The sequence below is a fragment of the Mastomys coucha genome, unplaced genomic scaffold (genome assembly GCF_008632895.1).
Source record: "Mastomys coucha isolate ucsf_1 unplaced genomic scaffold, UCSF_Mcou_1 pScaffold23, whole genome shotgun sequence".
Classification (NCBI taxonomy): Eukaryota; Metazoa; Chordata; class Mammalia; order Rodentia; family Muridae; genus Mastomys; species Mastomys coucha.
In genome coordinates, this window is record NW_022196906.1 from 38,409,067 (window position 1) to 38,435,320 (window position 26,254).

The 26,254-nt window shown below is 48.0% G+C and overlaps 1 protein-coding gene across 7 annotated transcripts in view; it reads right to left on the reverse strand.

Moving 5' to 3' along the window:
* The window catches only part of LOC116073478 (forkhead box protein R1-like), a 45,451-nt gene that overhangs the window by 13,904 nt on the left and 5,293 nt on the right, over positions 1-26,254 (reverse strand). For 4 of the 7 annotated variants that reach the window (XM_031345406.1, XM_031345405.1, XM_031345403.1 and 1 more), the window contains 4 exons: positions 24,956-25,067; positions 4,901-5,032; positions 4,666-4,772; positions 4,320-4,390 (listed from right to left, as the gene is read on the reverse strand). In XM_031345406.1, the coding sequence (XP_031201266.1) occupies positions 4,320-4,390; positions 4,666-4,744 (150 nt within the window). In that variant the 5' untranslated portion in view covers positions 4,745-4,772; positions 4,901-5,032; positions 24,956-25,067. Of the gene's footprint in view, positions 1-4,319; positions 4,391-4,633; positions 4,773-4,900; positions 5,033-8,672; positions 8,784-24,955; positions 25,068-26,254 lie in introns of those variants that run through there. The other 3 variants (XM_031345402.1, XM_031345408.1, XM_031345409.1) reach the window with 2 other exon arrangements.

The window sequence follows — 26,254 nt, forward strand, 5'->3', positions numbered from 1 at the left end:
CATTGCTATTGATTTATTTTATGGGCTGGTGAGACAGGGTTTCTCTGTGCAGCCCTGGCTCTTTTGGAACTCACTCTGTAGACCAGGCTGGCCTCAAGATATCCACCTGCCTCTGCCTTCTGAGTGCTGGGATTAAAGGCATGTGCCACCACTGCCAGGCTGGTTTTTGTTTTAAATTTTAAAAATTTCAGAACTTTTTATTTAATATTGGACATGGCAATGTATGTATTTAGTCTCAGAACTGAAGGCAAATACAGGCAGAACTCTTTGAGTTTGAGGCCAACATGATCTATAGATTTCTAGGCCAGCTGGGGCTATACATTGAGACTTTGTCTTTAAAAGGGGGGTGAGAGGGTGGGCAGTGGCGGCACATGCCTTTAATCCCAGCCCTAGGCAGGCAGAGGCAAGCAGATCTCGGAGTTGAAGGCCAGCCTGGTCTACAGAGTGAGTTTGAGGACAGCAAGGGCTGTTTCACAAAGACATTATCTAGGCTGGTGGGAAGGAAGGTGAGGCTAGAGAGATGGCTCAGGTTAAAATCTAGCTCTACTGCTTTTCCAGAGGATCTGAGTTCTGAGTTCAATTGCCAGCTCTTGACCACCGGTAACTTCAGTTCAAGGGGACCCAATACCTTCTGGCCTCCATGTCACCTGCACTCATGAGCACATACCATTTCCTCTTCCCACTACACACATACAGGGTGTTGTGTTTTATAAAAAAGAGAAAGCCAGGATATGTTTGGTAGAAGCACAGTATGGTGAGGTGGAAGGGGTGCCTCTGTGGGCCCATGCTGGGGCATCCTTCCCTCTGAGGTACCAGCCACATGAGGTATAGTATAGAATAGAGTTTATTTAGGACATGGGGAGGGGAGTTGAGGAGGGATAAAGACAGAGAAAGACAGAGAGTGGCGGGGGAGAGAGAGACAGAGAGAGACAGGAGAGGTTGGCCAGGGATGCCTGGAGAGAGACAGGGAAAGGTGGTGGGGAAAGAGGCAGAAGGGGCAGAGAGTGAGGAGGGGGCAAACAGCCCCTTTTATAGTGAGTCAGGCACACCTGGCTGTTGCCAGGTAACTGTGGGGCGCAGCCTAGAAGGAATGCTAACACAGGGGATTTAAAATAAAATGTCTTTCAAAGTTTTGTTGTATTATTCCATTTTGTGTGTATGTGTGAGTGTTGGTTTACATACTACATAAGCTCCTGCATCTATGTTGGCCAGAAATGGGCAGTGGGTCTCCTGAACTGGAGTTATAGTCACGTGGGTGCTGGGAACCAAACGTGGGTCCTCTGTAGGAGCAGCAAGTGACAGAGTCACCTTTCTAGCCCCCATTAATATTTGTTTAGCTGGGTTTTTGTTGTTGTTGTTGTTTTGAAACAGGCCTCTCTATAAAGCCCTGGCTGCCCTGAAACTATGTAGTTCTGGATAACCTGTCTCTGAGTGCTGGCACTGTGTGCACTGCCAGATCCAGCCTGTTTTTGTTTTGTTTTAAAAGATTTATTTCTTTTCATTTTATGTGCCCAGGTGTTTGCTTGCATCTATTTACCTGGGCACTTGTGTGCATGCAGTACCAGCAGATACCAGAAGAGGACAACGTATTCCCTAGAACTGGAGTAATCAATGGTATGACACCCCCCCCCCATGTAGGTGCTAGAAATTGATTGAACCAGGTCCTCTAGAAGAGCAGTCAGTAATCTTAACCACTGAGCCAACCCTCCAGTTTGTTTTTGATTTTTTAAAATAGATTTATTATATGTGAGTGTGTATGTGCACACATGATGGTTGAAGCTCTCATCCCACAGTGCATGTGTGGAGTTCTGAGGACAGCTTTGTGGGTTCAGTTTTCTTCTTGCAACTTCATGTGGGTTCTGGGGATTGAACTCATAGCCTTCCGTTGGCCTGGCAGGAGCCTTACCTGCTGAGCTATCTCACTTCCCTTTGTATTTTTTCTGTTTTTGAGATAGGGTCTCTCAGACTCAGCCATTAAAAGCTAGACTCACAACCAAAAAATATAAGAGACAGGGTCTCTCTCTGTAGCCCAGGCTGTTCTGGAATTCACTCTATAGCCTAGGCTGTCCTTGAAATTGGGCAATTTTCCTCAACTTCCTAAGAGTTGAAATGGACAAATATTTACTGAGTACCTACTGTACCATCAGCACTATAGAACCAGCTACCGACATCTAAGTAATTGGTCTCAGGGAATTTGTAGTCTGGAGGAGGGGGCAACTGAGTCATCGAGCACACAGTTGTGAGCCTGTGTGTATAACACTGTGGGGCAGAATAGGAATTAGAGGGTGGAGGAAGGGGTTGGTGAATGTTAGAGAGTTCCCTGGAGGGAGGCAGTGAGCTATAAAAACAGGAGCAGTCACAAGGACAGTCCAGGCACACAGAATCCTCTGTACAAAGGCCCGTAGCAAGAAGGAAACCAGGCTACTGAGGCATGGTGGGAAAAGCTGAGGGGAAGCTGTGTGTCTCAGCTCCGGTCCTCAGATCACCTTACAGACTGAGGTAAAGATCACTGCTTTCCATCAGGAAGACATCTTGGGGAGGACAAAAAATTAAGGAGGTAGGCCAGGGAGATGTCTCAGTGGATAACTGGGTGGTGAAATCCCAAAACCCACGTCTGATCCCTGGAGTCCATGTAGAAGGAGTGAATGGACTCCCCAAAAGTTGTCCTCAATGTATTCAACATACTACATGCACATGCACACTCGAGAAATAAAACCGTTAGTTGGGTGATGCAGCGCCAGGCAGATCTCTTTGAGTTCGAGGCCAACCTGGTCTACAGAGTTCTAGGACAACCAGAGCTACACAGAGAAATCCTGTCTCAGAAAACAAAAACAAGCAAACAAATAAATAAAACTTTTATAGAACAAAACTAAATTTTAAAAATGGACGAGGGTGACATTCTTGCCTGTTTACCAGTATACTACATTTGTCCCCGCTCCTGCCAGGGAGCTTCCATCCACCTCAGCTCTTGGGTCTAGCACCACTTAGCATGTTCTTTACCCAGGCTCCAGGGCCTGCCCTGTTTGTGTTTTCTCTAGTACTTTTCTAAGGTCTGTCGGCTTCCCTGCCACACCTCCACGTGGTGATCCAGCTTCTACTGGCTGCCCAACTCCTTCTTGGGTCATCTATTGAGTGCAGGATGTAAAACTCACACCCTAGGTCTAGGGCTTGGAAAGCTGTCATTGTCTCTGCCCCTACTTGCCTGCCTCCTGGGAAAAGTCATCCTTGGGGTTTGGAGCTAGAGAGAATGGCATGCATGTGTCATTGACATTGATACTTTAGATATGTGTATAAAGGAACCCACCTATGGGTGACTCACATAGACATGGTCAGGTCAGCCTTTATTGTGAGAATTAAGTACAGTTAAGAGATAAATCAGGCTGGGGAGTGGTGGCGCACACCTTTAATCCCAGCACTAGAGAGGCAGAGGCAGGCGAATTTCTGAGTTTGAGGCCAGCCTGGACTACAGAGTGAGTTCCAGGACAGCCAGGGCTATACAGAGAAACCCTGGGAGGACAGGGGGGAGATAAATCAGCTTTGGTGGGATTGCAGAGGGGGCTGTCAGGGAGTGCTGCAAGGTGAGACATGGAGCAGGGGCACTGTCAGGAATGGACTCTGTGGAGGGGGCAGGGAGAGGGAAGAGAAGCCACTGAAAAGCCTGTGACTGCAGCCTGGCAGGAGGCAGCCTGGCCTTCTTGGAGATGCCTGGGAAGCAGGACAGCCCTCCTCATTTGCGGGTACCCAGTGCCAGGGCAACGATAAGACCCACGACCAATAAGAACATGGCCACAGACAGCAGCACTGTGATGACCACCATGCCTCCTGTCCGGGCCATTCCTAACCCGATAGACTCCATGTTTTTTCCTGTCAGAAGAAGATGGGGAAACCTTTGTGAGTTGAAGGGGTTCCTAGCCACCCTGTGGTTCACAGCTTAGCCCAGCCATCCAAGTAGCCACCAGCATCAGTTCAACTAGTTATCCAGCCAACCAGTCAAGCAAACATGGACCCCGCCTCACAGCAACACTTAGGAGCCACCAAGGAGATCTAATAGGACATCATTCCTCTGCACAAGGGACCTTTAGTTCAGCAGATGAAGGAACAGGACAGAAGGTGGCCATACCACACACTCATCAGGAGAGAGAGGGAGAGAGAGAGAGAAAGAGAGACAGACAGACAGAGAGAGAGAGAGAGGGAGGGAGAAAGGGAGAGAAAGAGAGAGATCCGAAAAACAGTTTAGCTAACTTGCTCTAGAGGAATAAAGTCAGAGCTCAGGGAATTGTGTAGACACGGAGGCGTGAGAGGTAGGCATTTTAACTTACGAGGAAGCGTGGACATGGGAGTCTCTGGACTGGACTCGGTAGACATCCCCTTCTGTACTCGATAGGATATGCTTTAGAGGTGGGAGTTGAGAGAAAACAGAGATCCTCAGTACGTATCTGGCACTTGGGAAGAGAGGTTCCAGCCTCCACCTTCTAGCTATGTCTCCCATCTGGGCCCTCCTGGGGTGGAGGTTCACATTTCATACCCTTAGCTGCACCCTCTCTAACCCATGCTTACGGGCAATTCCCCACCCTCATCCGACCTCCGCTTCCCTTTTTGTATCCCACCTCCACAGGTGTCCATTGGTACCTACTAGTATTTGGTTCCTGGTGTTAGGTTTGTCACCTGATAAGCGCTGAGCCTTGTGACGGTGAAGCCAGCTCCACTGTCCACCACGCTCACAAGCTCTCTGCGCCCACGGCATGGAGGTACCACAAAGCCCGACTTAACCACTGATGGGAAAGAGGAGTGAAAGGCAAGTTCAGATTTCTAGCAGTCCGCTCTTATAGAATGGGCAGCTTTTGTGTTTCGTTAAGAGGGGTTAAGATGAGGAGAATAAATGGGTACAAGGGAGGCCTACCTTTGCTGTCATTGGCTCTCCGGACCATCAGTGTGGCATTACCCCCCGTGAGGTGACATGGGGGCAAGGCAATTAGCAGGCTTTCTGTTAGCGCCGGAGACAGCAGACCAGAGAGGCTTGAGATGTTGAAGTCTGTTAGGAAGCCAAGAGGGAACTCAGAAGGAGTTAGCCCCCTCTTAACTCAGAGCTGGCGGGGTAGATAGGTGAGTAGGTGATCATTGCTAAGGGTGCAGAGACAGAACAGGACTGTGTGGATCTGACCACCAGATGGCAGGCTTGAGCCGCAGATGGAGGGGACACCACACTGCTTGAGAGCCAGACTAGTAGACCTTGGCACCCAGTCGGTCCACAGTCTCGCCCAACCCACACAAACCTTGGACCCTTCCCCATATTTCTCTACTCTTGGATCTGGAAGAAGCCCAGGAATTTGTCACCTGATCCCCACCACCAGTAACTCTCAACTCCAACCAGCTAGACCAACACTGTCTTGTTGAGAGCCCTGGAAGAGACAATGCTCCCTGTCTAGAGCTCTGAAATCCTCCTCGCTCCCACCAGAAATAGAGACCTGCAGCCCCCGGAGCCAGGACAGCCAGCAGAATCAGAATCAGGGTCCAGGTCTGGACAGGCAGTGTGGATGCCATATTGCGCTGGGAACTGGATTCTGGAACAGGTGCTGGCAGGCTGGGGCTTCCTGGGGCCAATGAGGCCCTGCCCCAGGGTAGCTGATTTTGTCTTGGAGTGGGAGGGGCTGCTGGGAATCCAGTCCAACTTGCCCCTTGGGCACTGTAGCCTCAGGAAGGGCCCCCAGACAGGTTTTTCAGGCTGAGGAGCTGGCCCTCAGGCCTAAAGGGGGATGCTCTAGCCAGGTCCTGGCAGCTTAGTTATCTGCAGGGGAGTATAACTCTTTTTGGAACTCCCATGTCTGAAACACAGGGTTCCTCTGTATGAGTATCTGTGTCCTGGACTGTAGAGGCTGCTCTCCCCAAGGAGGTAGGAGTTTTCCTAGGAGGGCTATGAGTTCTAAAATTACGCTGGTATGTAGGAAAAGCGTCAAGGGATAAAAAATGCTTTGGTTAGTAAGGATGGGAGAGGAAGGGTTAGGGATAGCAGAGCCAGGAATCCAATTGTGGTGTTAACTGAGGCCCAAGAAACAGAGGCTCTGGGAGAAGCTGAGGATGTCAGTGTGAGCCTTCAGCTTTCCCCAGAAGGTGGAGAAAGGTGGAGAAAGGGGAAGTCGGGGAAGGCTTCCAGGTAAACACCGAATCAGTCCAGCAAGGATAGTGGGCGGTGGAGTAGATAGATACAAACACTCAGACAGCAAGCATTTGTTCAGCTGGTAGAGAGTAAAGAAGAAAAACCTCAGGGAACGAGCCAAGAGGATCCTGAGTTCAAGGCTTATTTTGTGTTGAGGGGCTTGTTGTTGCTATTTTTTGTTTGTTGTTTTTGCCAGCCTGGGCTACACAGTGAGTTCCAGGCCAGCCTGGGCTATACAGGAAGCCCTGACTTAAAACCAGTCAAGTGAAGCACAGTAGTAGTGCATGGTTTGTTTGTTTTTTTTTTTTTTTTTTTTTTTTTTTTTTTTTTTTTTGGTTTTTCGAGACAGGGTTTCTCTGTGTAGCCCTGGTTGTCCTGGAACTCACTCTGTAGACCAGGCTGGCCTCCAACTCAGAAATCCACCTGCCTCTGCCTCCCAAGTGCTGGGATTAAAGGCGAGCGCCACCACCGCCTGGCAGTGATGTACACTGTTAATTCCAGCACTCAAAAGACGGGGTGGAAGGATCTCTGTGAATTTGTGACCAGCCTGGTCTACAGAGTGAGTTCTAGCCCAGTCAGGACTATGTTGAGAGATCCTGTCTCAAAAAACAAACAACAATCAACAAGAATAACCTTTAATCCCAACACTTGGAAGGCAGAGGCAGGTGGATTTCTGAGTTCTGAGGCCAGCCTGGTCTACAGAGTGAGTTCCAGGACAGCCAAGGCTACACAGAGAAACCTTGTATATAAAAACAAAAAATAGCAACAACAAAACCCCCCAAGACAAAACAATCCTGTAAACACCAGCAGATGAGACAGAGGGCGGGGGTGTGGCTCAGTGGTGGACTGTGTGCAGGGGGTTCTGGGGTTCTATCCCTGGGACAACAAGACAAATACTTTCTCCTGGTGACACCATCAGCCGCAGCTTGTCTGGCTGTGTCCTGCCCCAGGCTAAAGGAGAGAACTGATGGAGGTTCTCTAGTGGGTGAGTGACATGAACTCACTTGGTCACCCCTCCTCTAGACGCTGGCCAGGGGCTCTGCATGCCTTCCTGAATGGCACTGCTTTTTTTTTTTTTTTTTTTTTGGAGACAGAGTTTCTCTGTGTAGCTCTGGCTGTCCTGGATCTCATTCTGTAGACCAGGCTGGCCTCGAACTCAGAAATCTGCCTGCCTCTGCCTCTCAAGTGCTGGGATTAAAGGTGTGCACCACTACCACCTGGCAATGGCACTGCTTTTTATAGATGCGGAACCTGAGACTTTGCAGGTTGTTACTGCAAAGTGGCTGCTGGGGTGTTTCATACAGGTGAACTCTGCAGGGCCTGAGCTCAAACCATCAGGATCTGCTCCAAGAACCACCTGTTTTCCCCAATCCCAGAGAAAGGTCCTAGTGGAAAAATGGGGGCCACTGAAGGGCTGATGGGGTTCTGTCCTTTCCCCCATAGTGGGTGGAAGACAAGACAGAACTTGGGGGCTCTGGCAGGGAGCAGGAGGAGCTCTCACCAGAGTGTCTCCAAATTTACTGTGCAGTGGGCGGTCAGGAAACCGGCTCAGCTGCAGCTTCTGATTCAGTGGGTCTGAGGTAAAACATGAAACTTAATTTCTTTCAAAAATTAAAAAATCACAATTATTATTTTGTGTATGTGTGCCCCTATGTGTGCCACAGTATATATGTGGAGGTCAGAGGACAAGTTTTGGGAACTGCCTCTCTCCTTTCATAATGTGGCTTCTGGGGATCAAAATGTCAGGCTTGGTGGCAAGAGCTTTTACCTGTTGAGCCATTTCACAGTTTCGTAAAACTTCCTAGGGCATTTACAGGTAATGCAGAGACACAGACTCACATTTGGAGTTAGCAGATGCTGTATTGGTGTATACATTCATACACAGACACACACATTCATACACACACACACACATACACATACTCATACACACACATATATACTCATACACAGGCACACACTCATATACACACAGATACATATATACACAGCCACACACAGCCACACACACACACACACACACACACACACACACACAAATGCAAAGCGGGACAGAGGTTTTTCTCATTTCTCAGGCTGCTAGGACAGGCTGGCTTTGGGTGGAGAACTGGAACTGATTTCTGTTTTTCTGGCTCCTTGGCTTTTGTCCCCTTTAGATGAGATCTTATCCTCACTTTACACACAGAAAGATCACACATGAGGGAGAACTGATGGTGGGGATGAGGGCTACATGGTGTAGTGTCAGGGTCAGGAGATCTTCCTGGAAAGTTTAAAACCTCAACATAGCACAATGTTTACATAAGAGTTTAGGAGCTGTCTCTTCCCATTTGGTTTAAGGAGGAATCAGGGAGAGGATTGGCTTACTGCAGAACAGACCCTATAGGTCCACTCCTAAGACCCATTTGAAATTAGAAGTGAGAGTGGGTTAGGAAAGAGCAGATCTCTGGTCACATTTTTAAAGGGATATAAGGGTCCTGTGCCTTTAAGCCCTCCCATCTCCCTCCAATCCCCTCCTCACCTTCCCCACCCTAACCCTCCCCAGGTTTCTGGAGGAGCAGAGTTTCGTCTTCTCCCTGCCCTGCCGAGCTGCTCACTGGCTGCTCTGGAGGCTGTGCTTTGCGGTCTCCATGGAAACCATTAGTTGCTAAGCAACTGGAGCATCATCTGTGCTGAGCTCTCGCATCTAATTATCCCATCACACAGGCTGAGAAGAAGGGTTTGGGGAGCTGAGAGGAGGGGGAGGCCCAGCACAAGAGCAAGAGGATAACTCTTTGAGCTGAGCAGCTTCACTGACAGTGCTGAGATCATTTAAAGCCACAACACCCTGTTCCTCTGGAGGATTTCCCAGTGGCCAAGTAAGGGAACCAGGGCCAAATATCTGGAGTCTCCCTTAAACCCTGTCTTCTCTGCTGTCCTTTCCTTGATTCTTGAATCTAAACTCCCTCGAGTTGCCCCTCCTTCCCCCTTACAGATATGTTCTTCAAGCCAACAGACATTTACTGAGTACCAGGGATGCCCCTGCAGTAAACCAAGCAGTAAAGCTATAAAAGTAGGATAAGTTCTTGCCCCTGAGGCTCTTCACTTTCCTCTTCTGCTCAGTCAGCGCTCAAAACAGACCTCCTCTTCTAGGACTGCAGTCCTTTTGTCCCTTTCTTGAACCGCAGTAGTTCTGCAGCCTAAAGAATTGGGATCAGAACCCAGGTCTGCCTGATATGTCCACAGTCCGACTTCAATAGGCCACTCCTCTGCCTCCCTCCCAGTCAACTAGAAAAATATGTCTGTCTCCTGGGGCATGCCAGACACTGATGGTGGCCGTTGTAGTCCTAGTGGTGAATGTATAACTTTGGGTGAGCCACGTTGAACCTCTTTTTTTTTTTTTCAACTTGAAAATGAAAAGGTTTGTTTCTCTCAAACTCAGGTCTAGCAAGATATGACAAGCATAAAAATGATTTAGGGCGCCGGGCAGTGGTGGCACACGCCTTTAATCCCAGCACTTGGGAGGCAGAGGCAAGTGGATTTCTGAGTTCAAGGCCAGCCTGGTCTACAGAGTGAGTTCCAAGACAGCCAGGGCTACACAGAGAAACCCTATCTCGATAAAAAGATTTAGGGCAAAGATGCAGAAAGAGGGTTTGAGACCCAAGATCCAGGAACACAGTGGACACCCTGATGGCTTGGACCTGGAGGCCAGAAGTGATGCTCACCAAATGCTGATTTGTTGGAAATGTTGAGGACCATTCCTCAGATCTGAGGATGGAAGGTACTATGGCCAAAAGGAAAATGTTGTGGAAATTTTTAAACCCAATTTACCAAATCAATCAATTCACAACTCAGTTAATTGGTATACATGCTACTCGCCTAGATTGGGCAGATTTACCACTACATTACTCTATTCCCATCTATTAGAACCCATATGACTTTCGATTTCTTCAAGCCACATGCTTCAGCCCCATCTTCCTTCCACCTGTCCTTCTCTGTTGTCCTCTCCAGTCTCCTCCCCCCCACCTCTCCCCTCTCCCCTTCTCCCCCAAACTTTTCAGCTCCACCTTCCCTCCTGCTGCCCAATCATCAGCCTTAGCCTTTATTTGAAAAGTTAAGGTGGGGAGAAGGTTCACAAGGCACCTGTATGCAGTGATTTGCTCCTCATCTGCAGTGCTTTCAGGAGAGGAGAATTAGCATCAAAATACAAGACCAGAGCTATCCACAACAGGAAAACTCCATTATTCAGGTTTGGAAGAGACCAGAGTACTCTCTTTTTAAAGGCCAAAATAACCATTTACCCCAAACAGTTCAACTTTTGACCTTTGCTAAGTTATCTCCCTTGTTTCTTCAAGTTGTAGTTCCCACTTCAAGTGGACATTTTTTTTTTTAATTTGCTTATTTAATGTTATGAGTGTTTTGCCCGAGTGTATGCGTGTCTGTGCACCATTTCTGGGCTCGTGCCCTTGGAAATCAGATCCCAGGGAACTGGGGTTATAGATAGTTGTGAGCTGCCATGTAGGTGCTGGGAACTGAACCCGGGGTCTCTGTGAGAGCAACAAGTGCTTTAAACTGCAAAGATGTCTCTCTAGCCACTATAGTTTCCACTTCTATAGAAATGAAATAAAGCCTATCTTGTGGGAATATGGTGACTATCAGTCTAGCTAATTTATTTAAGGGTGCCTAGGAAAGTATCTGGTTCAATAAATACTGATTTAAGTAATCCATCTTGTTCTTCCCTCCTCCTTTTTTAAGACTATAATGGCTTGTATATATGCTCAGCCCAGGAAGTGGCACTATAAGGAGGTGTGGCCCTGTTGCAGTAGAAGTGTCACTGTGGGTGTGGGCTTTAAGACCCTCATCCTAGTTGCGTGGAAGCCAATATTCTTTCACTATCAGCCTTCAGATGAAGAGGTAGAACTCTCAGCTCCTCCTGCACCATGCCTGCCTGGATGCTGCCATGTTCCCACTTTGATGATGATGGACCGAACCTCTGAATCTGTAAGCCAGCCCCAATTAAATGTTGTCCTTATAAGAGTTGACTAGGTCGTGGTGTCTGTCACAGCCTTTTATTTTTTGTATGTGAGTACACTGTTGCTGTCCTCAGACACACCAGAAGAGGGCATCAGATACCATTATAGATGGTTGTGAGCCACCATATGGTTGTTGGGAATTGAACTCACGACCTCTGGGAAAGCAGTCAGTGCTCTTAACCACTGAGCCATCTCTCCAGTCCCTTGTCCTCCCGTTTTTATTAGTCCTCCATGCAGATGAGAAATGAAGGTACAGAGGTGATCCATGCCATCCCCAAGGTCACAGAGCAAACAGAGAATACAGTGCCCTAAACAACTCAGCATTTGCTTTTCTAGCTTTGTCAGTGATACAGAGAGATGTTTCAGTTGGAAAAGCTTGTCCAAGGGCTTGGCCACAGGCTACCAGGCATCCAGAAGAGCTTGTCTGATTCTCTCAGTTATTAAACATTGGCAGAGAAATCCCTCATGGTGGGTACTGAGATACTGAGACAATGAGATTCAACCCCTGCTTTCAGCTGGTTTTCCTGGACTAAGTAGAGGACCATAGCCTAGAAATAGGGGACCTTGTCACTGGGCATGGTGACGCAAGTCTTTGATCCCCAGAACTCCAGAGGCAGAGGCAGGTGCATCTCAAAAGTTCGAGGCCAGCCTGGTCTACAGATAGAGTTCTAGGATAGCCAGGGCTATACAGAGAAACCCTGTCTCAAAAACAACATACAAACAAACAAACAAGAAAAAGAGGTCTTGGAAGGAGAGGTGGAGAATCTGCATTCGGAAAAGGCTGAGGGACTTGAATTATTCTCACACCTAGAAACTACAAACCAAACTTCTTCCTCAAGAAGTAGATTCAAAGGTGAGGCCTGATGGAAGCTCCAGCTGCTCTGGGCCACCGGTGACTTACAGCCTTTGCCGAGGGTTTTAATTTTTGCCTTTGAGATTCTTCACCAAAGTTCTGTAGGGATCGTTCTGGCATGGATCCCTCTGGCAGTGTAGAGGACAGACTGGCATCTGATGGTCAGATATGAGGTGAGGGGACTGGAGAGATTGGCTCAGTGGTTAAGAGCACTGATTGCTCTTCCAGAGATCCTGAGTTCAATTCCCAGCAACCACATGCTGGCTCACAACCACCTGTAATGAGATCCGATGCCCTCTTCTGGTGTGTCTGAAGACAGCTACAGTGTACTCATATACATAAAATAAATAAATTAAAAAAAAAGAGGTATGAGGTGAGGAGACTGAGGATCAGAACTACTCAAGAGAAAAGAAAAGTGGCCAGGCGGTAGGCACCAGAATAGAAAGCAGCAGGGTGTAGTGGTGCCCCTATCAGTGACGACTACAGTGCAGGGAGAACAATGATCTCCAGACTTATGGTTCAGATCAGGCTTGAATGGTGGGCTGGAGGAAGACTGCTCCCTGTGGAGCCTTTGAGTCGGAGGTGTCATGATTGCAGGCTTTCTCCAGGATGACCCATAATAATTCCTGCGTCCTGTCTCCTCGCATTTGTGACTTCCTGGTGTGTCAGAGTTAGTCTGTGTGGCCAATAGGATAACCATAGAAGTAGCCTGGCGTGCTGGTGTGTACCTGTAGTTCAAACTACTTTAGAAGCTGAGGCAGAAGGATTGCTTCAGCCAGGAGTTTGAGGCCAGCAACACTGGGAGGTTAAAGGGAGAATGATCAGAAGTTTGAAGCCAACCTGGTTTACACGAGGCCTTGTCTCAAAAACAAGAGACAGGTGAGCAGGTATGAGGGAGGCAGGGAAAGAAATAGAGCTCAGAAGAGCCAAGCAAGACACTGCACACCTATAATCCCAGCATTCAAGAGACTTTGGTAGGAGGACTTATAGGTCAGTGCCAGCCTAAACTATAGTGGCTCTAGGGCCAGCTTAGGGCATGTCTTAGTCAGGGTTTCTATTGCTGCAACAAAACACCATGACCAAAAATCAAATTGGAGAGAAAAGGATTTTTTTGTTTTTTGGTTTTTTTCGAGACAGGGTTTCTCTGTATAGCCCTGGCTATCCTGGAACTCACTCTGCTGGCCTCGAACTCAGAAAATCTGCCTGCCTCTGCCTCCCAAGTGCTGGGATTAAAGCCATGTGCCACCAGTGCCCAGCTGAGAAAAGGATTTATTCAATTCAGTGTATACTTCCACTTCATCACTAAAGGAAGTCAGGCCAGGAACTGAAACAGGGTAGGAACCTGGAGGCAGGAGCTGATGCAGAGGCCATAGAGGGGTGCTGCTTACTGGCTTGCTCTTTGTGGCTTGCTCAACTTGCTTTCTTATAGAACCCAGGACCACCAGCCCCTCAGGGATGGCACCACCCACAATGGACTGGCCTCTCCCATCTGATCACTAATTGAGAAAATGCCTTCCAGCTGGATCTCATGGAGGCATTTTCTCCTGAGGCTCCTACCTCTCTGATGACTCTAGCTTGTGTCAAGTTGCTTCACAGAACCAGACAGTACAAGATATAAGATGAACACCTGTCTCAGAGGTCCCCCTTCCCCCAAGGGCAGCAAGCAATGACTCACTTGAGAATGGGACCAGACGTTCCTCCTTGCTCACTCCAGAGGAGACAGAAGCACTTCCGTGGTGAGGTGAGGCCTCCACAGCAAGGGACTAAAGCTTCGGGCAATAGTGTGTGACCAGGAAGGCATGGAGCTTAGGCTAAGTCTTCCAGCACCAAGGAAATCATCAACTGACCGCATCTCACCTGCCAGCTTCACCACGCCTTCTTGAGGCAACAGCAACAACCCCACCACCACCACCCCCACACACACCTGCTTTCCTACACAAACAGGTCTTGCTCAAATGTCTGACTCTCAGAACAAATGTTTGCACTTACAAGTTACTAAACTGGTGATAGCTTCCCCAACAGTAATAGCTAACCAATACAATTGCCTTGGGAAGTAGCCAAGAGGACATTAGAACGGGGCATGTGAATCATTAGCACAGACAGGCCTGTGGCAGGATTCCCCTTCTGACAGTGGAAGGAGGCTCTTTTCAGAGTATGAAAGGGAAGAAGATATCCACAAACAGGCTCCTGAGGTAGCAGAGGAGGGCATTTAAAAGGGTAAAGAAAGAGAGGTCTGTGAAGAAGAAATGAATATTAGAGAAGGAGGGATAGATAGAGTTTCAGCAGTCAAGTGCTTGCTGCTCTTTCAGAGCCCTGGAGCTGTTTCCAGCACAGGTACTGGGAGACTCACAGTTATGTGTCCAGTTTAGGGGACTCCGGCTCCTCCTTTGGTCCTCTGAGGGCAACCATACCATTCAAGACACACACTCACATACACATCAATTGAAAAATAATGTTAAAATCTTTTAAAAATGAAGCATCACGTTGGTATGGAAATCAGGACTGGAGGAAACAGTGATGGTTACCTACTGGGCCTGGTACCACAGGCCTCTCCTTCACCTTGGGAGAGCAGCTTCCTGCAGGTGAGGAAGGCAGAAACCAGAGCTGGGAGGTGAGGTGCTAGGGTCAGAACAGGGTAGACAGCTCTTTGAAGAGGGCAAAACTGCTGCTCTTGGAGAGAACCTAGGTTTGGTTCTGAGCATCCATGTGTGTTAGCTGTGTGACTGGCTGTGCTCTGATTAATTAATTAGAGACAAGGTCTTTCCTCAGGGCTGGCAGTAGAAGTGTGCACCACCATGCCTAGCTGCTCTTCATGCCTAGCTGCTCTTCCTCCTGCTCCCTTCTTCCTTCTCCTTTGAAATCCCAGAGGACTGGGATTACGAGTGTGGTGCTGGGGACCGAATCCAGGGGTCTCATGCATGCTCTACCAACTCGATCTTGGTTTTCTGAGATGAGATCTCATGAAGCCCAGGCTGGCCTCAAATGTTACATAGTTGGAGATGATCTTGGATTCTTGATCTTCCTGCTTCATCTCCAGGGTGTTAAAGTTGCAGGATCGTGGTGCTCAGCTCCCTCCCTCCCTCCCTTCCTTCTTACCCCCTTCCTTCTTTGTTTCTATTGATTGATTGATGATTGATTGATTGATTGTGTGTGTGCCTACCTCCTTTTCTCACTCCCCCTTTCCTTTTTTATATGTATGTATTATGTATGAATTTGTATATATATATATATATATATATGTATATATATGTATGTATGTATGTTTAGTGTGTGTGTGTGTGTGTGTGTGTGTGTGTGTGTAGGTGGGTTCAGGCCACAGTGTGTGTGGGGATCAGAGGACAACTTGAGAGAGTCAATTCTCTCTCTCCACCATATGAGTTTCAGAGATTGAGCTCAGGTCATCAGACTTGTTGGCAGATGCCATTACCTGCTGGGCCGTCTTACCCCCTCCATGACTATACCCCCTTTATAAATATAGGAGAAACTCAAGCCTGGTGGCACATACTTTTAAGGTAGGCAGATTCCTCTGAGTTCCAGGCCAGCCAGGACTTTTGAGATCCTATCTCAAAACTAAACCAAACAAACAAACAAAAACCCCATATCATGGGGCTGGGAGATGGTTCATCAGTTAAGAGAGCACATTGTTCTGCCACAGGACCCAAGCTCAAGTCCTGATCCCCACACTGGGAAGCTCACACTACCTGGAGCATCTGATACCTCTGGCCTCCACACCCCTGCACTCCAGAGCCCTGCACATTCCCTCACACATGTGCGTGTGTATGCACATACACACACATACATACACACACTTTTAAAAATAAATCTTTTAAAGAGTTATCTAGAAATAAGTAGCAGTAAATAACAAGGGAAATATTTAAAAAGACAAAGAAGAGAGATCAGAAAGAGATGACTGCTGGGCAGTGGTGACACATGCCTTTAATCCCAGGAAAGAGAGTTCCAGGACAGCCAGGGCTACAGAGAGAAACCCTGTCTCAACCCCCCCCCCCCAAAAAAAAGAAAGAGATGACTAAAATGGATGAAAGCCTTCTGAAGAAGGAGAACAGGACTCTGCTCAGAGATGTGGACGCACTAGTCTTTGACCATAAGAGCCATGTTTCCCTGAAGATGGAGGGATAAGGGTAGGCCTGCTAGGAAATGCTGTTTGGAGGAGCTGAGAGGAAAAGGTAGGAGACAGGAGGCAGAGGAGAGAGAGGCAGGAGGCAGAGCAGACAGAGGCAGGAGGCAGAGGAAAGAGAGGCAGGAGGCAGAGGAGACAGAGACAGGAGGCACAGCAGACAGAGACAGGAGGCACAGCAGACAGAGACAGGAGGCACAGCAGACAGAGACAGGAGGCAGAGGAGACAGACAGGAGGCACAGCAGACAGGCAGGAGGCACAGCAGACAGAGATAGGAGGCAGAGGAGAGAGTGGCAGGAGGCAGAGGAGAGAGAGACAGAGACAGGAGGCAGAGCAGACAGAGGCAGGAGGCAGAGACTAAGAGACTCAGGGGTTCTTTCCTGAAGGCTTCTGGGTTTTTGTTTGCTTGTTTGTTTTTTATTTTGTTCTGTTTTGGTGAAATGAAAAATTTAGTGGAGAGATCTTGGGACCAAAAAAGTTTGAAATGGCCATCAGGGGAACTGGGTTTTAAAGCTCCCAAGACTCTGGAGAAAGGCTGCACTGGTGGTGACAAGCCACTTTTCCGGGGTCACTCTTTTCATCGGCATTGACTATGCTAGGCTCTCTGAAACTGAACCGACAGGATGGATAATCTCAATTTCTATGACCATTATATTTTAAAGGGAGGTTCTTCTAGCCTCAGCCCTGCAAGGGAGCTGGGACCATAGACGTGCGTCACAGGTAGCTAGGAGCTGTAGATCTTGCTCTAGTACCGGGAGACTAAGGCTGGACTTCTCTGTAGGACTTTTGCTAAGGACGAATTTCTCTTAACCAAATATAATTTTCCAAAGAGGAAATTTAAATGGACTGAAGTGGGGGGGGGGGTCTGGAAGAACTTCCTGGAGGAAATAGGGAAGAAGAAGTAGAGAGCTCAAAGTGTAGGAACCACGTGGAGTGGGAGATGGGTAGAGGAGGGTTAGTGTAGGCTGAGAAAACTGTAAAAATTCAAAGTCAGAGACTGGAATCTGGAAAAGTCACTGAAGAAGTAACTGAGACCAGATAGACTTTTAAAGACTCTTCAAGAGTAGTTTTCCTCCTCCTCCTCCTCCTTTTCTTCTTCCTCTTCCTTTCCCTTTTATTCCTCCTTCTTCCTCCTTTTCTTCTTTCTCCTCCTCCTTTCCCTTTCTCTCCTCCTCCTCTTCCCCTCACCCAACTTTCTCCAGTCTGGGGATTGAAACTAGGAGCTTAAGCCAGGCGGTGGTGGCTCACGCCTTTAGTCCCAGCACTTGGGAGGCAGAGGCAGGTGGATTTCTGAGTTCGAAGCCAGCCTGGTCTACAGAGTGAGTTCCAGGACAGCGAAGGCTACACAGAGAAACCCTGTCTCGAAAACAAACAAACAAACAAACAAAAAAAACAAAAAAATGAAACTAGGAGCTTCACACATGTTGGATGACCACTCTGCCGCTGAGTGACACACCCCAGGCCCAGGAGTTTTAATGTCTACACTGAAGATAAAGGGATGCCCTCTGAGAATTTTAAAATGGAGAGTATGATGCTCAGATCTGTATTTAACAAAGATGACTCTGCAGTGTAGCAGTTGAGTTGGATGAGCAGCTGAGAGACATCTTAGTGGCTGTTGAGATCACTTTGGGTGGGGAGCAAATGACGGGGCCTGGAGTTAGTGAGGCTAGGCCAGCTAGGTTGTAGAAGAGGAAAGAGGAGGGTCAGGGGTATCTTCCAGTTCTGGCTTGGGCAACCAAGGGCAGAGCTCTTATTAGTTCAGAGAAGTTGAGGTGAATATTCTGTTTTAAACGTGCTAATTGAGGAGCCTGAAGATACTGAGGCCCATGGCAGGTGAGTGGGTGTGCGGTCTATGGGGAAGGCAGTCAGTCGCAGGGGTGGCCAGCAGGAGCCTTGAGGGAGAGCATGCCACTGGGAAGAGCCTGGGGAACGTTGACATTTGTGGACAAAGGAAGAGTGAGACTTGCAAAGGAGCTTGAGACTCTTCCTTAGGAGAAAAGAGCAGGAGTGATTGCTCTCCCTGGTGCTCAAAGAAGAAAGCCTGCAGAGAGGATTAGGGGCTGTTTCCCAGCAGCAGCAGGGAAAGCAGAGAGATTTGAAATCTGCTCCAGGCTGTGGCAAGGAGAAGCCAATGGGGAGCTCTTCAGACTGTAGGTGCTAGAGCTGAGCCTGTGGCTCACTGATAGAGCATTCGCCTAATGTGTACATTGTCCTGGGTTCAATCCCTGGGAGTGCAAGACGACAGCTCAGACAGCTCGCACTGGGACACATGTAAACAAGAAGGACTAACACAGGCATAGAGGATACTGAAGAGGAAATGGCTGTATGGTGATGGGCTCCCTAAAGCCCAAGTGGCCAGGCAGTCTGAGGAGGACAGGATCAGAGGGAGCTCAGAGAAGGATCTTCCCTCCTAAGCCTTGTCAATATAGTTTCTAAGACCTTCTAAGCCTCTGTGGTGCTTTGAATGAGAATGGTTCCCATACACCCATGTATTTGAATGTTTGGGCCTCGGTTGGTGGAACTGTTTGGGATGGATTAGAAGGATTAGGAGGTGTGACCTTGTTGGAAAAGGTATGTGCCTGGGAGTGGACTTTGAGGCTTTGAGGTTTCCAAAGCCTAAGCCAGGTCCAGTTTCTCTCTCTCTCTCTCTCTCTCTCTCTCTCCCCCCCCCCACTGTCTGTAGATCAGATGTAAGTTCTCAGCCATGCTTCCCACCTGTACTTACCCTCTGAAAATGTAAGCAAGTCCTTAATTTAATGTTTTCTTTTATAAGTTGCCTTGGTCAAGGTGTCTATTTAGAGCAATATAAAAGTAAGGAAGGCAGTCTCATATAGAGTATCTATAGGCACCTCTGATGGGCACAGGGAAGGAGATTGAGGAACCTTCCTGGGATGTGGATGGAGTCTGCAGAAGGCTTGAATACCTTAGCAGAAGGGAGCAGACCCTAGAGATCATAGCCAAAGAAGAATAGGACTCCATCTCCAGGCAAGTGGCCCGAGGACCCAAGAACCACTGTTTTAAATTCCTCTTGAAGTCTAGCCATTTCTGAGCCCTCACCACCACCACCAGGGACTTTCCAGTTGGGGTATAGCCCAAGCCAGTCTACAGCTCTGAATAGTCCAAGGTTACCACCAGGAAGAAGAGCAAAGAGTCATGGGAAGAGGTCAATAACGCTTTGAATCCTTTCCCAGCCTCCTGAAGCTGATGGGTAGTTCTGGCATGGCTGCCCAAGCCTGAAGCTGACCTTCCACATCTCCAGACCTTGCTTGACATGCACATCAGCTACTGGTGCCCTTTGCAAAGCCCAAGGGATGGGGTTAGAGGGAAATCCTCCCTGCCGGCCGCCCTTTCCTTTGTCTCTGCCACCGTTTCTTCTTGCAGAGGGATCTGCAGGCACATACCACCCCCTGGTCACTCTTATTGCCATTTGGACTGCCACACTGGAGGCTGCTGCTTTCCTGGATCCCCAAGTGCCCTGGTTCAAGCTCTGAGTTCTCATAACTGCTAGAAGCGGCCTGGCTTGTGCTTCCCATACCCTCTTCCTGCTCCAGGAGTTTCTGAACCCAAGCCTTACCTCTCCACTTCCTAAAGCCAGCTCACAAAGCACCCCTGAGCGCTGAACCCCGAGCCTCTCTGTCTCATACAAGAATGGAGGCAGACGGTTCAGACTAGTGCGCCCTCTGATCAGCTCCCAAGGGTGCAGCCTGCCTAAGGGTAAATAAAGGGAAAGCTGGAGAGTAGGAAGCAGGCTCCTGAGGTAAGCAGAAGGCTGAGAGGAGGACGAATGAGCCTGGAGCAGAGGGTCCAGCCCTGACCTTGACCTTGACTGCCTATGAATAGTGGATGCAATCTCTACTTTACAGATCAGGGGTGAAGCAAAAGAATAGGAGGCTCAGAGAGCCTAACACGGTACCTGACAAATAGTCAATGCTTAGAATAAGTTCATCTCCTCTAAACTTGTTTGGGGCTCTTTTGGGGCTCTGAAAGAAGAGGGGTGCTGCAAGAGTCTGAGAGCCCCCAGAGGTAAGAATGCAGGTGTAGTCTGTCTCCAGCCACGCTGGATGGAGCACAGACCCCTCCGCAGCCGCTGCTTTTCTGGCCTGGGAGTGACAGCTGGAAAGGTATTCCTCCTGGGCTGAAGGAAGTCTACTATGAAGGCCTGGTAATGGGAGAACTGCCTTTGGGGTTTCAGCCCCCACTCCAGCACATACAAGATCCCTAAAATTCATAATCCGATTTATATTCCTATTCCCTCCTCTGGACCTGTCACCATGGCAACAGTTTTCTCAGTTGCACTTCATCAGCTTCTCAGCAAATCTTTTTTTCTGCCCCCCCCCCAATTCAGTCTCTTTTTTCTCATCCTCCATTGCTCTGCTCTTCTAAGGATGCAGGATGCTCACCTGTCTCCCCTCTCAGCTCCCCCAAGTCCTTCTGTCCTTCCCCTGTGCAGGTCTGTTTCTAGGGGCTCTCTCTTACCTCTCCCTTCTCAAGTCTAAGACTGCAGCAGCCAGCTGGGGTCTGTTGGTCAGACAAGAGCTCTAGTCCTTTCTGGACAGAGAAGAGAGTCTCAGCGGGACAAGGGTTTGGATCCCAGTGGGTTCTGGGCAGAGGTCTGCTGCTCTGGTGTGTGGGTGGAGGGTGCCCCTTAAGTTGACTGCACGCTGACCAGAAGGAAGGACGTGGGGGGCAGGGCAGCAGCACTGGACAGTTTCTGTTCCTGCGCTCAGTCAAATCAACCTTCTTTTGAGGGTGTCCTGAGGATATTCTCTCTGGTTCACCCTTGGAGACACTCAGCAATGCCTTTCAGCTAACACCAGCATGGGGCACAGCCCCCAAGTCTAACCAGTTCTGATTTCTTTCTCTTCAGATTTCAGTTAAGCACCTTCATCCCTTCATTGATCATGTCTATGGAGGTGGGGTTGGGCAGCATGCTGGGTACTACTATCATGCCCCAGTGCAGGGACTCTAAACATGAATTGCCTTTCCCGGGTCATCTCTCTGGATTTCCCTGTCACTCTCCCTTAAAAACTTCACTGTCCCTCTTATCTTGTAACAGAGAAATGGGATACTGTATCATCGTTTAACCTGTCAATAAAGATTTTCTTTTTTTAGCGAGTGGGGCTGAAGTGGGGCCGGGGGCTGGGGGAGGAGACATTTTTGTACAGGCATGGTGGTGCACACTTGTAATCCCAGTCATTGGGAAGTAGAGGTATGAGGATCAGGAGTTGAAGGTCATTCTCCAAACGTGAGGCTTGAGGACAGCTTGGGCTATGTGAGGCCCTGACTGGGAGGGGTAGAGTATCTCAATTCTCAGGTACGAAGTTGGAGGGATGCTACATGTGACCCTGCCATTCTCCTTTCCAGTGCTTCTGGGGGAGGTACTTGTCTGCCACTGTTTTGAAAGCTCGCTGGATGTGACTCTGCATCAAACATCCCACCAGTCATTCTACATACTCACTTACATCCCAGAGACATACCTGGGCCGATTACTGGTACAGACACATTTCAGAAGCTAGACCTGTCTTAAACGCGTCTTCTGTCCTCTTCTCCTTACTTCTCTGTCTTCTTTACCATTTCTTAAGCAGCTACCGTGTTCTAGACACTTTATACATGGCTCCTCACTCCATCTTCAGGACACTTGATCAGATAGTTATTATTCCATTTTCCAAGACCACTCTGGAGCTCAGAGTGGTTAATTTACCTACCACGCTAGTCAGCCAAAGAGCTGAGACTCAAATCCAGATTTGGAACTCTCCAAAATTAGTGTGTTATTTTTTATTTTTTAATTTTTTGCTACACTGCACTGTCCTCACATGGCTCTTTCCAAGTCAGGCGGCTTCTGAGTCTTTCTGATTCCTTATTCTCAGGATAGACTTTGAGGCTCATCTGATCTTGGTCCCCCCTGCCTAGTATCTTCTGCATGTATCTTACTATATTTCAATGTGGCGCGAACAGCATGAGCATTGGTGTGCTACCTGCCTGTCTTCATCTCTATCAACTAAAATTCTTTTTGTCTCATTGGATTTGAGAGCTGAGTGCTTTATTGATGAGTCACTTCTGCAACCCAGCTGTAAGCTTCTGATCATCCTGCCTTGGCATTTTCGTGCTGGGAGTACTAAGAGCACCACCACACCTGGTTTGTGGGTTGTTTGCTTGTTTTTTTAACAGTCTTTATAGCCTTGTCTGGCCTGCATAGGAGGCTATGCTTGAACTCACACAGAGATCCACCTGCTTCTGGCTCCTGTGCTGGGATCAAAGCTGTGTGTCCTCTGATCCCCAACTGACCTACCCTTACCCGCCCTCCCTCCCCTTTGACACTCCTCCCCCACCTACCCTGCTCAGCTTTATACTTTGCTGGGTGGGGATCATGTATGCTAAGCAGAAGGAGAGAACTAACTGTATAAAACTATCCTCTGACCTCCACATGCTCTTTACGACATTTATGCCCACACACATACACACACACACCAAAGTAGATTTTTTTTTTTCCAAAACAGGGTCTTTCTATGTAGCCTCTTAGGGCTCCTTTACAAGTATGCCTACCACATTTGGATCCCCAGAATCCATTTTTTAAAATTATTTTAAGGTATATTTTGTTGTTATATCTCTATTTTCATTTCTGATTTTATTTTATTTTATTTTTTATTATTGTTTTTAGGACCTCTGCTCGCTCTGGTCAACTCTGCTCACTCAGTCCCTGCTTGCTCTGGCCCAAAGATTTATTTATTATTATACATATGTACACTGTAGCTGACTTCAGACGCACCAGAAGAAGGCATCTGATCTCATTACGGGTGGTTGTGAGCCACCGTTGGTTGCTGGGATTTGAACTCAGGACCTCTGGAAGAGCAGTCAGTGCTCTTAACCGCTGAGCCATCTTTCCAACCACAGAATCCATTTTTTTAAAAAGCATGCTTTGAGCTGGCTTTTAAAGCGTGTACCTTTAATCCCAGCACTTGGGAGGACTCTCTGAGTTGTCTACATAGTGAGTTAGTTCTAGGTGCTCGAGAGATTGTTCTGTGGTTAAGAGCACTTGTTGCTTTTGCAAAGGACCTGGTTTTTGTTCCCACTACCCGCATTGGCCTCACCAACATTTGTAACACAAAGTCAAGGAGATCTAATGCCCTCTTCTGACCTCTGTGGACATTGTACATACATACATGTAGGCAAATATTCATATACATAAAAAATAATAAAAAAAATCTTTGCATAGAGAATTCCAGGCCAGCCAGGGCTACATAGAAAGACTCTATCTTGGAAAACAAAACCAAACAAACAAAAAGCCTATTTGCTGTGGTCCATGCTTAAAAGCTAAAGTTCAGGACAGGCAATCCCTGGGCTCACTGGCCAGCCAGCCCAGCCAATAAGAGGTTCTTTCTCCAAAAAACAAGGCCAGGGGCCAGAGAGATGTTGCTCTTGCAGAGGATCTGATTGTTTTCAGTACCCACATGGTGGCTCACAACTGTCAGTAACCTGAATTCTAGGGAATCTGATGCCTACTAGGCACACGTGGGACACACAAGGAAATACTCATATATGTTCCCCCCATTCCACTCCCTCTAAAGGTGGTCTTGTGATCTTCAGCTGTATATGGACTGAGTTTGCTGCCAGACTGGAGTACATGAGATTTTGTTTCACGGGCTCTGGGGAAGCAGGGTTGGTTATCACTAAAGTTCAAATATGCTGACAGCTATGAACTAAGACTCACACTATCTGACCCATGAGGTGGAGGGAGCTCAAAGTGTGACGTCCAGTTGAATAGAGATCCCTGGGAGCTGGAGTTCAGCTCAGAGGAAGGGAAAGCAGACCCCTGCTCTTAGTGGAGCTGCTGTCTCAGAAAGAAAGCTCCCCATTGCTAAAGGTGTTCAAGATGATTCTGGGGCACTGCTTGCCAAAGATGTTGGTAGGAAGTTCAGCAACAGAAAGGATTTGAAAGGATTTGAACTGGCACCTGGTTCTTTTGTTTGATTGTTTGTTTTGTTTTTCGAGACCGGGTTTCTCTGTACAGCCCTGGCTGTCCTGGAACTCACTCTGTAGACCAGGCTGGCCTCGAACTCAGAAATCTGCCTGCCTCTGCCTCCCAAGTGCTGGGATTAAAGGTGTGTGCCAGCACTGCCCGGCTGGCAGCTGATTCTTGAGGTCTAGTCCTATTGACATCTGGGATTGTTTCTGGCTTTGCTCCTGGTCCCTCCTGCCTCTCTCTCAGCCCTCTAAACCTACTTGTATAAATGCTACCTCCAGGCTCAGCATCCTTTGTTGTTTGGTCATTGTCCCCATCTTACCTTTAGGCCAGTTTAACTATTATTAGATAACAATGTACTGGTCAGTGGTCAATGTACTATAGTGGTACACACCTATAATTCTAGCACTCCAGAAGTGGAGGCAGGAAGACCTCAGGTTCAAGGCCAGCCTGGTCTATAGACAAATTTGAGGCTAGCAAGACCCTGTCTCAAAAACAACAGCAAAGTGGATTTCTGAGTTTGAGGCCAGCCTGGTCTACAGAGTGAGTTCCAGGACAGCCAGGGCTACACAGAGAAACCCTGTCTTGAAACAAACAAACAAACAAACAAACAAAAAGACCAACAACAACCAAAGCCCGGGTGTGGTGGCACATGAATCTCAGCACTCAAGGGGCAGAGACAGGTGGGTCTCTGAATCTGAGGCCAGTCTGGTCTTTGTAGAGAGATCCAGGACAGCAAGGGGTACATAAGAGACCCTGTCTCAAGAACAATAAAACCTTACTGATCTGCAATGCGCCCAGCCTGCCTGCTTCTCTGCCTCTCGAGATAACTTTATCCCTTACCTGTTGTAGGAACGCCATGCCTTGGCTTGCTCTTCAGGACTCTTGTAATACAGAACTGAGAGGAGAGGAGCTAAGAGTCTGGATGAAACAGGCACTGGAAAGTAGCTTTGTCCTGTAATAAGGTAGAAGGGAAAAAAAGGAAAATAAAACCTGAGGGGTACCCCAGTCCACAGAGAGAGGTATTGGGTGGCTTACTGTTGCAATGTGCTAGTGATGCCTACAGGGTAGAACAGTATGGCAGAAAGACATGTACGATTTAGCTGTGGGTTGTGAAGAGAGGACCAGAGTCATTCATAGCAACTGGAATTATTTATTTTTTATTTTTTTTGAGACAGGGTTTCTCTGTATAGCCCTGGCTGTCCTGGAACTCACTCTGTAGACCAGGCTGGCCTTGAACTCAGAAATCCACCTGCCTCTGCCTCCCAAGTGCTGGGATTAAAGGCATGCGCCACCACGCCCTGCTTTTTTATTTTTTTTTTAAGATTTATTTATTATATGTAAGAACACTGTAGCCCTCTTCAGACAGACCAGAAGAGAGTATCAGATCTCATTATGGGTGGTTGTGAGCCACCATGTGGTTGCTGGGATTTGAACTCAGGACCTTTGGAAGAGCAGTTAGTGCTCTTAACCGCTGAGCCATCTCACCAGCCCAAATTTGTTTTTATTTTATGCATATGTGTGTTTTGCCTCCAAGTATGTCTGTCCACCGCTTTTTGTGCAGTGCCCATATACACCAGAAGAGGGCGTCAGACCATCTGGGATTGCATTTATAGGTGAATGTGAGCCACTATCTGAACAGCCAGTGCTCATGACCATTGAGCCTTCTCTCCAGCCCCCAAAATGGGAATTCTTTTCTGCAATTATTAGTATTTGAATTATGAGGGCCCCACATATATTCAGCTCCCATGTCCCATAATTCTCACAGGGCCACACATGGGGCCTAACCCTGAGGACACTGTAGATATGGACCTGAGGCTGTGGGATGCTGCAGAAAGATAGAAATATCAGCCATTCCTTTGCCTCATGCTATATATTTTTGTTGAGGTTATTGTTGTTAAAGACATGGTGGCTGGGCGGTGGTGGCACACGCCTTTAATCCCAGCACTTGGGAGGCAGAGGCAGGAGGATTTCTGAGTTCGAGGCCAGCCTGGTCTACAGAGTGAGTTCTAGGACAGCCAGGGCTACAGAGAGAAACCCTATCTTGGAAAAAAAAAAGACATGGTGCCATGGCTGGGTACTGGTGATGCATGTCTTTAATCCCAGCACTTGGGAGGCAGAGGCAGGTGGATTTCTAAGAGT